This window comes from Sipha flava, unplaced genomic scaffold (assembly GCF_003268045.1).
Source record: "Sipha flava isolate LNK unplaced genomic scaffold, YSA_version1 19063_pilon_pilon, whole genome shotgun sequence".
In the NCBI taxonomy this organism is placed as follows: domain Eukaryota; kingdom Metazoa; phylum Arthropoda; class Insecta; order Hemiptera; family Aphididae; genus Sipha; species Sipha flava.
Window position 1 is genome coordinate 13,815 of NW_020272571.1, and position 11,351 is coordinate 25,165.

Consider the following 11,351-nt stretch of genomic DNA (forward strand, 5'->3'; position numbering starts at 1 on the left):
TGAAAAAATTAACCGAACCTTTTTGTTTTACTCAGAAATTAAAGGATCAATATTTTGTGCACCCTGCTACTTATTTGGTGGTACTACATTATTTACCACAGTTGGCTTTTCAGATTGGAAAAAAGGAGAAGAAAAAATTAAGCGTCATGAAAATTCAAAAAAAATCACAAATTGTGTATAATTAAAATGAAATAAATAGGAAAAGTATTAAATCGAGTTGATCAAAAGCTGAAGTATCAAGTAGAAACGGAAATAAGATATTGGAAAAATGTATTGACTAGAGCTGTAGCTGTTGTTAAATCACTTTCTTCTCGTGGACTGTCCTTTAGAGAGGATGATGATCATTTTGGATCTGTTCATAATGGGAACTTCATGATGAGCTAAGAGCTATTGCTCAATTCGATCCTTTTTCAGCACAGCATATTGAAAAGTTTGGCAATAAAGGAAAAGGTTCAACATCATACCTGTTTTTTAATATATATGAGTAGTTCATAAGTATAATAGCAGATAACGTTTTACAAGAAATGGTAAAAGAAATAAAAGAAGCTAAATATTTTTCCATCAGTATTGATTCTACTCCTGACCTTAGCCATATAGATCAGCTATCATTTATTTTTCGGTACGTTCAAAATAATGGCAGTCCAGTAGAAAGATTTTTAGGGTTTTTACCCAATTCTGGGCATAAATCTGAAGAGTTAGCAGATGCTGTATTTTTAGTTTTAGAATCGCTTGGATTAGATATAAACAACTGCCGTGGTCAAAGTTACGACAATGCATCTAACATGTCTGGTATGTATACAAGACTTCAAGCTCGCATTAAAGAAGTCAATCCTTTAGCTATATTTTTACCATGCTCGGCATACAGTTTAAATCTTGTTGGTAAATGCGCTGTAGACTGTTGTAGAAATGCTTCTGAATTTTTTAATCTGCTCCAAAATATCTATAAATTTTTCAGTTCTTCTACAAATAGGTGGGAAATATTTCAGAACAATTTAACTATAACAGAAAATGTATCACTTAAAAATTTATCAGATACCAGGTAGTCAGCAAGATCTGATGCAAGTATTAGTTTAAACAAAAATTGGAATGAAATAATTAACGCACTTTTATCAAAAATGATAAATCAGAAAAATCAAGCACAAGATCAGAAGCTAATGGACTATATTTAAAATTAAACTGTCTTGAAACAGCTATTATGGCCACATTATGAGGTGATATACTAGAAAGATTCAACAAAACTAGTAAACAATTGTAGTCAGTTGAGATTGATTTAGAAACAGTGGTATGTTTATACGAATCGTTAATTCGATATTGTAATGAACTGAACACGTCGAGTTTTATCATTACAAAATAAGTTTATTTATAAGCATAATTGTTTTACAAGAATGGATAAAGATATATGTATAAATACATAATAAAATATAACATAACATTTAACATAACAAGTAATATTTAATATTTTTATAACTTACGGCTCTGTAGCACTTTGAAGTAAAACGATAATTTAAATTATTAAATGTTGCGGCGTAAAAGGGGACACGAGTGTATTACGGAGCCCTATAACAATGAAAAATAAAATAGTCAAAGGTGTGGGGTATTACGGCCACACCGGACTATTTACTTACTCACACAGTTTTAAATTTAAAAAGAAAATGATTTACGCGCCGAATATGTCAATGAAAACTGAGATTATTTTGGTGGGGAACGCTGATATCGGTGGGGAGATACTTTTAGGCCAAGCAGTCCGACAGACGGGGTTTTAAGGCCGTACCCTGGACTCTGAATCTTTAGTAATATCTCGCAACCGATATTTGGTCAGAAAGATGTAACGAATTGGTCTGTCGGTCTCATATATATGTGTATTTGGTGTTTATTGATTTAATTTCCCGGGTGAGTAAAAGGTACATGTTTCATTTAATAAGTTTTGGTAGATTAATGTATATTGTTTTTGGAGATATTAATTTATTGTGCACTGTAGGCGTTTCTGAATTTTACTATTTATTTACTGTTAAAGAAAGTTGAAAGTTTATTAATTGTATTAAGAATTTTATGTTTTTTAATATTACCATTAATTATAGAATAGATAGATAGTCCATGGTATAGAGATATTAGGCTACTAAAATTATGTTTGTTCTAGCTGCCGATAGAATGCGTTGTATAATAGAAAAAATAATTATTTTACAATCTGTATAGATAAATACAGAACGAGCGTCGGCGCTGCCGCACTGGGCGGGGCGGGCCACGGGTGCTCATAACTCAGTATTGCATTGCGCCATTGTGGTCAGAGTTATTTATACATTTTATTGATATTTAATTCCTAGCACTCGTACCTAATGATTTACTATTTTAAATGATATTGTTAAATTGATAATCAAATATGATTAAATCCGTTTACGGCGGAATTTTACAGATTTTATGGAAATTACTCAGTTTTTCAACAGTTTCTCACAATTTGTTCTAGTAGATGTGCATAAAGAAAAAATACTATTACTTCTTATCGAAGACCTGATCGTTCTGGCTGTTGGATTCTTATTATAACCACCCTTTTGTCGAAAAATACTAAAAAGATTTTCTAATACATCCTGATTCAAACGGTTGGTCATTAAAAATACTATATCATTAGATTTTTCTTCTTCAAAAATTTGCAATACACCATTAATGGTTTGCTTAAAACTTAAAACAGAGTGGTTGTGTTAATTTTCCTTTTTTTAATTTATGTAAATCTGTGAAGTATTGCGAAGCTTCTAATAAAAAATGTTTTACAGTACCTGAATCAGTTAATACACAGAGATATGGATCATGGCTATATAAAGACCGGCTATTTAAACAATCAAATAAATTATTAATGAACTCAATAAAATCTGCTGTGTTTGAAGCAGTGCTATTTAGAAGTTGTCCTGTTTGTATGCATGTTCAGATTGTTGCTGATATTGAATTGCTTAGTAATTGTGTGGCTAATTTAACACGCATTTTTTGAAAAGAATTTGGATAAATATGAGCATCTGTTATTTTAATGAGAGACCTACTTTATGATTTTTTATGTCTAACTCATAAGTTTTTTTTATGTCATCAAATGAGATTATATTATCACCTTTAATAAAACAGGCTTCAATTAAATTATTTCTTACACTTTTAATTAAATGTGGAACGTCAAATATAGAAAATATTTTATTATTATCAACATAAAAATATGGGCTATCTTCTGAAATATTTAATGATTTTAAAGTACTTTGATTATTTGTGCCTTGATCGCAAACAACAACTTTTGGACACAATCCTACTTCAAATACATTTTTAAGGACATCAATTATTAAATTTTTTAAATTGATTTTGTCAACATCAGAATGAGAAAGAAAATAGGCGACTGGAAATTTCCACGGTGAATAAATACCTCGAGCCATAAACACCAGAACACAGTTAGCACTTTTATTTGTCCTGCCACATTGACCTTATCTTCAAAACCTTCAATGAAATCAAATTCTTTGGAATATTCTATAAATTCTTTTATATACATCTCATCGAAACAAACAGTGCATACTTTTTCTTTATAATCAGTTGATTCAATTTTTTTTTTTTAAGATGACTGAAAAATATTTAATTAAAACCTGGTAAGAATTTTGATTGACCTATCCAATGACGAATTGTTGAAAGTCCTGATAAATTTACTTTTTGGGAACGTAAAAATTTATATGCACTGGGTGATTTATAATATAAATTTAAAGCCAAATTTTTTTAATTTAATGTCCATGGACGTTGTCTATCTTTTTATTGCATAAACACAATTGCTTTGGAGTTAATTGATGAAAATTTATGTAAATTTATTGAATTTTTTAAATTATTATAGCGATTAAAACATCTACCTCTTTTTTTAATTTTGAAATATGTGTGATTTTATTATGAATAATTTTATTTTTTTGTTTTAATTTTTGTTTTAAAATTAATTTTCCGGGAGTATCTTTTTCTAACAAATCACATTTCCTTTTTAAATTTGAGTCTGGCATTTGTATTATATCTGTAATTTTAGTTTTATTAGGAGTAGATAACGATGAAGATGGGCTAAAAAAAACTAACTCTACCATGTCTGATTTTGTGTGTGTATAAGTATTTACTGGAGTTGAAATTGTAAGACATTTTTGTTCAGATGCATCATTTTGGTTAAAACCTAATAATGTAGATGGTTGTTGTTTTTGCTCAGATTTATATTTATATGGAATGGCAGTGCTTACTAAACGGATTTTATTAAATATATTTGTAAAACTCTCGGGGAGGGGGGGGGGAATGCTCTTGACAAATGTAGCTATTGTGAAGTTTTTCCTGTTCAATTGAGAACAAACTTGAGTTTCCTGTAGACATAGAGATAAACCAAATATAATAATTGTTTGAAAATAATCATACATAGGTATTATGGAAATTTATTGGTGTAATGACCATACTAATTATACAATGTTTTGATAATTAAGCAAGAAAAAAAAAATAAAGTATCCAACTATTATTACTCCAGTGTAATAAATAATACTTTTTTTGTTATGTATTAAAGCATTATTAAAATACTTTTATAAAAATATTTAAAACAAATTTTAAATAGGTATTATTTGCTTTTTATAATTAATTAATTAGTACTTAACATGAACTTAGTGATATAGTTTTTTTTTATAGATTTACCTATATTGTTCATTATAGGTACCTTCACCAAAACTCCAAAACAAAAAATCAGTTTATATGTGTTTGATAAATAATATACAAATAACAAAATAAGTTGCTAATAATGTTGTAATAATATTCACAGAGTAAATCGTAAAATATTGACGAAATAATGATAATAAAATAATAATCACTAATTTTATCGATTATAATGGGAATAAATATAATGGTACTTCAATTTTTCATTATACATGAAAAATAATTCTATAAATAGAAAGACGGTATTTTTCGCCGACCCCACGTGATTGCCTTCCCGTCTTCATGACTATCTATGATAGAGGTACCACCTCCTTGCATCACAGCGACGCCAGCGCTCCATAGCGGTTGCATTTTACGAGTAGTCGCCAAATATTAACATTGTGTTGACTATCTATCTATTCTATAATCAATGATATTACATCACGCCAGCGCTATTTACCGTCGTTGTAGTGTGAGATCGACGGGTCGATGCGTGACGTCATGAGATACCGGTGGCGCGGCATAGCGGATGGTAGTAGGTATGTGTGATCGTTACAATATGTATTAGATTTAAGGAGTATGTTTGATATCTGTGAAGAGAGAGCAATTAATAAATTGGGACACAAAACATATCAAGAAATACGCAAAAGAAAAAGAAAATTAACTGCAGATGAAAAAAGAGAAGGAGAAATAAATTTTGAAGTTCGAGACTCTTAAGGATTAATAATTACGCTATTATTGACAATCTACATTCTGAACTAGAAAGAAGAAAATTCTACTATGATGACGCCAATAAAAAATTTAACTTTTTATTTCGAATAATAAAATTATCACCATCAGAAGTTTATAAAAAAGCAGAAATACTTCAATATATATATATATATACAAATGATCTTTCGTCTTCATTTTCTAACGAGTGTATACAATTTAGAACTATTTAATGAACTTAACTGAAAACATAAGACCTAAAATTGTAATGGATATTTGTAAAATTATCAGAACTGAAAAACTTCAAGAACTGTTTCCTTACGTAAATATAGTATTAAGGATTTATTTATGCTGTCCAACATTCAATTGTTCAGCCGAGATATCATTTTCAGCATTAAAGAGAGATAAATCCGTAATATATTTATTTGTATTGAAAATGTTTTTGTTTTTAATAATCACCCCATATCAGAATTAACTGTTATTATTGAAAGAGGGCGCCTTTAAGGAACAGTGCCCCAGGGCGCCAAAAACATAAATACGTCTCTGATTGTTTCTCAATTGATTCGACAAACAGGTTAGTTTCAAGCGTCGGCTCTCAGTGAATGTCAATTGCTAATAATACGTTCCGATTTCGAGTGCGGCTACGAAGACATTCCGTTGCACGCAGTAATTATGCTGTGATGTAGTGTTTTAAAAATCGATTTGTAGTTATGTTAAACATATTACAAATCGATTAAATTACACGAAAAATCGTTGCATTTATTTGAAAGTTAATTTAATACTGTTGAAATGTATTTCGAGACTTCTTTTCAACTCGATTTTATTAAGTCGAAAACAAATTAATTTTACTGAGATGTGTTTTAAAAAATAAAATAAAATATTTTTAAATTGTATTTAAAGCTTTCACACGAAAATTCCCTTGCTTTGATGACATTATTATGAAATTGGCAATTGTATATGGTTTGAATATTTGGAAATATATTCACGAATGAAACAAACAAAATCAATCCTTATGTCGTAAATTACGAATAATTACCTTCATTCAATTTTGTGAATTGGAACAACTAAATTCCAACCAACAAATTTTCATTATAAGTAATCAAACACAATCTCAAATTCCACAATAAAAATAAGTGTAATATATTTTTATTTATTTTTTAGTTTTATTATTACTATTACTATTACTAATCAAAAAGTAATACCAATTTTTCTAAATCTCCTGTATTGTAGTAGTACACGGCGATAAAAAATAGTTTTATTTTATGAAAATTCGAAGAAAAAAAATGATAACATAAATATTGCATGGTTGTTTTTTCGATTTCCTTAAAAATGACTATGAAGTATAAAGATATTTAAGTAGAAATATTTGAATTGAGATTAAATTGTATTTTTAATCATAAATACTAATTAACAAGGAATTAGTATAATGCTTGTACATACTTCTACTCGACTATACTTCACATACTCTTTTATGCCATTGTTGAACTTATACTCGAAGTACACGTTGCATTATCGTTATTCTATGATCGACTAGTTGCGCACCCTCGTTACCCGCTGTATTGGTCTCTGTATCGTTCCGGAGGCCCTCGGGCGTTCACTGTTAAGCATTAATATTAAATAATACGGCTGGAAATAATTGGTTGCACACACATGCACAAATATTATCTGTATTGTGGTTTATTTATTTTTGTTATTGCGTGTGAATTAATTAAGTCCCGACCAGTGGCGTGGCCAAGGGGGGGGGGGCTAAGGGGGCTATAGCCTCCCCCATGGGCCGTGTTTATATGTATAATGTATCTTGACTATTTAATAGAATCAACGCTCGTTTTAATCAAAGGCATATTGATGTTATGCCACTTGAAGGACTTATTCCGGCCAATTTAAATATGTTTGACGATAAAAATATAATAAAAGCTGCTAAAATATATGTCCAAGATCTCCATGATAATACCTCATCTACAATCAGAGCTGACCTGTTCATATGGAGGCAACAATAGAGTCAAAATACTATTCCAAAACCGAATTCTGCTCTTAATTCACTCTCTCATCGCACCAATCTTCGATCTAACATTAAAATACTTTTACAATTATTCGCCACGTTACCAGTTACCTCTTTCACTCTGGAAAGAACGTTTTCAGCACTTAATCGCTTAAAATTTTTTTTAAAAAGCATCATGTCGGAAAACAGACTGAATGGGTTAGCTATGGCTAATATAAATAAAAAAAAGCAATTCGATGTAAGTGAAACAATAACTGAATTTTCCAGAAATTCGCCTAAGAGAATGCAGCTGTCAGAGTGGAGCAAGTGACTGAACACTGAAACCAAAATTATTATTATTATTATAAATTACTAGCTGACCCGGCAAACATTGTTTTATCATATAAATTATTTCTAGAGAATATTTTGCAAGAAAAAAATAACTAATTAAATATAGGCATGTAAGAATGTGGGTAAGGATAAGGATGTAAAGAAGAGATATGGAGTGCTATGAATAGTGACGAAGTATAAAAATGAAAAAACATCAAACATTTATTTTTTTAATAATTTATTAAAATTGATCAATTAAAATGATATATATCGCTAATTATGACAATATTAGTAAAAAACAATATCTATCCCTTAATGCAACAGAGTGTACAATATTTTTTGTTATCCCATCTTTCGCCAACACAAACTGGATGGCTCGAGAGCACACCACGTATAATTATCCGTGTGAAAAATATGATATGCTCAAATCTAAGCTACAGACATTGTTTGGCTTTGAAACTTATTGATAGTCATTGCAAATGCCAATCTAATTGGAAATTTAAGGCGTTTAAATTGTATTGGCACATCTGTGGATATAATAGAAATTCGCGATAATAATATATTTTCACCTCGGAATTTGCCATTTAAAATTATGGCTTCAATAACTTTTTCATTAATTTTTTAACAACTTATCGCGTGCCGTTGTACAACCGTGGTAGGTCAAATTATAAAGCAAAATAACCGGAGAACAAACCTTCAATTGTAAATTATGCGGTAACATGCCTGGTAAGTCCAATGAGTTTAAAAACTCGGTTAGATAATTTACAGCTTCAGTAGCATAGCAAACTATATCTATAGATTTGTATGACACCATGTCTCCTGGTAATAAATGTTTATCTTGAGATTCAATTCGTTGACGTCCACATTTTTTACTACTAAAATTGCCCTTTCTGCCAGCCACTCATGATTTGTATACTGTCTGTGTATATTGGAAAATATCTAGTCAATGAGAGCATCTTGTGAATAAATGATTGTGCAGAAATCGATCGGTAATTTTATACATTCCGTTTCATCTGTAGTAACTTTCCCATCTCCAATATCTAACAATTGTTTTGAGAATCTTCTGCACGCAGCTTTTTTTTGATTAAATCGCAAGTATCAAAATCGTTCGCTCTCTATCTTTACATACATTTCGACCATGAATTCTTGACGAAGCTCATGATATCGTAGAATAATTTTGTCCTGATCGCGTTTAATCATCAACCGATATGCATAATAATTTTTCAAACTAACATTCTTATTTGTTTTGACACCTGTTGCGGGATCTTTTTTTGTTTAATATTTATGCAATACCCGTCATTTACTACCAAAAATAAAATTAATAGTTTTTAAATAATTTTTTTATAGTTTTTTAATAGTTTCTTAATAGTTTTATTTAATAATTCATTTTCAATTGTGCAGTTATCGACCGGGTCAAAAATTATTAAATTAAACTATGATTTATTAAACAATAGCACTTTTCCAAAAAAATTTTTCGTAAAAACCTTCTCCTGGCAATTACAAACAATTAAAAAAATTTGAGCTAAATCGGCCCAGCCGTTCTCAATTGATGAAATTTTATACATTTTTGGCTCCATCTATATATATAAAAATTTCGTGTCACGATGTATGTTCGCGATAATCTCCGAAACTACTGGACCGATTTTGATTAAATTTTTTACACCGTGTGTAATTTGGTCCAACTTAAAATATAGGATAGTTTTTTTTTCAAATTTTTTAATATTTTAAATATTTTAATTAACTTTTTAATAAATGTGTATAATTGCATAGTGTATTTCGGTGTATTTCTATCACCGGAAACATCGATGAAAATTTAAACGCCAATGACATCGGAACTGCATGTATTTTACCTTCAAGCTACATCGGCAGTCCACGGAGCATGCAGGAATACATACAAGATGCGACGACTTATGTACGTCATTACGGTCGACCTGATTTGTTTGTTACATTTACGTGTAATCCAAATTGGGAAGAAATAAAAAAGTTTGTTATTACCAGGCCAACAATCAATACATCGTCACGATATCGTTACACGTGTGTTTAAACAAAAGTTAAAATCTTTAATTAATTTAATCGTAAAATATTCAGTTTTTGGTAACACACGTTGCTGGCTGTATTCTATTGAGTGGCAAAAGCGAGGTTTGCCTCATTCTCATATTTTGGTTTGGCTTGAAGTTAATCGCGCCGTCTCGAGTTTTGTTTGTTATTTTTATTTATACAGTTTAATTTGTACCGGTTTAGTGTTTTCGTATTTTACTTTACCTACACACTAACCATAAATACTTGGTATTGTGTTATTATTGTGCAGTGTTCAGTATTGAATATTCTTTAATTTTTTTTAAATTTAGTATAATGCCGCGGAAATCTAACCTACACAATCAGTATAGTAAAAATGCACGACGTATGCTTGCTAATAGAGCTCATGAATCGGAAGAACAAATTGCAGCAAGAAACGCAGCTCAACAAATCAGAACAGCAGAAATTCGCAGACAAGAGTCTCGAGAACAGCGTGATGAACGTCTACGACAAAATGTATTGAGAACAAGATCGGCGCGAGAACGGCACATAGCCACATTTAGAGAACTTGACAGAGAGCGACAACAAACCAACCGTGCATTAACACGTGCATCATTCGTTCGCCTTGCGTTCGAATATGCACCAGATATCAATTACTCTGCACATACTAAAATTATAATTGGTGCAATGGATAAAATATGCCAATATTGTCAAGCGTTAAAATTCCGCAATGAAACGATTGGTATGTGTTGTGCATCTGGAAAAGTTGTACTGGCACCTCTTCCTATTCCACCGGAACCTTTAAAATCATTTCTTGCTGGCGAATCAGACGATTCGAAATTATTTTTACGTAAGACACGCAAATTCAATTCTTGCTTCCAAATGACGTCCTTTGGCGCAACTAAAATTTGCGACCTCACATCTGATGGAAATAATTTTGTAACTACGTTCAAAATCCAAGGCCAAGTGTACCACAAGATTGGGTCATTAATGCCAATGCCTAATGATGATCAAAAGTTTCTCCAAATTTATTTTATGGGCAGTTGTGAGGAACGCGAAACAACTCGGTGCCTGCATAATTTCATCGAACAAGCAGAAGAGAGAGCAATTGTGGAATCTTTGGAAAACTTTTTTGAAAATTATAATTGGCGTTTAAATTTTCATCGATGTTTCCGGTGATAGAAATACACCGAAATACACCATGCAATTTTACACATTTATTAAAAAGTTAATTAAAATATTTAAAATATTAAAAAATTTGAAAAAAAAACTATCCTATATTTTAAGTTGGACCAAATTACACACGGTGTAAAAAATTTCATCAAAATCGGTCCTGTAGTTTCGGAGATTATCGCGAACATACATCGTGACACGAAATTTTTATATTGTATATAGACTAGCTGTCCCGACATGGCGTTGCCCGCGTATTAGTTGGTTTTTTAGCATTTTCGTAGGCCATGTATTAGTGTTATTATGTATGAGAAAATTTAAAAGTAATAGGTAAAGTATCTAAAAGTTGAAATTAAGTACAAACCAAAATATATATTTTCTGAATTTACATTTTATTCATCTTATATTAAATTATTGTTTGTAATCAGTGACCTACTTACAAAAAATACTATATATTATGTATATGTATATATATATATATATATTACTA

The 11,351-nt window shown here is 30.4% G+C and overlaps 2 protein-coding genes across 2 annotated transcripts; both read left to right on the forward strand.

Moving 5' to 3' along the window:
- Positions 1 to 524: 524 nt before the first annotated feature.
- LOC112681375 (zinc finger MYM-type protein 1-like) lies at positions 525 to 1,043 on the forward strand. Its single transcript, XM_025551636.1, has one exon. The coding sequence runs from the start codon at positions 525 to 527 to the stop codon at positions 1,041 to 1,043; it is 519 nt and encodes a 172-aa protein (XP_025407421.1).
- An 8,984-nt stretch (positions 1,044 to 10,027) lies between these two features.
- On the forward strand, positions 10,028 to 10,870 carry LOC112681377. Its single transcript, XM_025551637.1, has one exon. It carries the CDS (start codon positions 10,028 to 10,030, stop codon positions 10,868 to 10,870), a length of 843 nt encoding a protein of 280 aa, XP_025407422.1.
- The last annotated feature ends 481 nt before the right edge of the window (positions 10,871 to 11,351 follow it).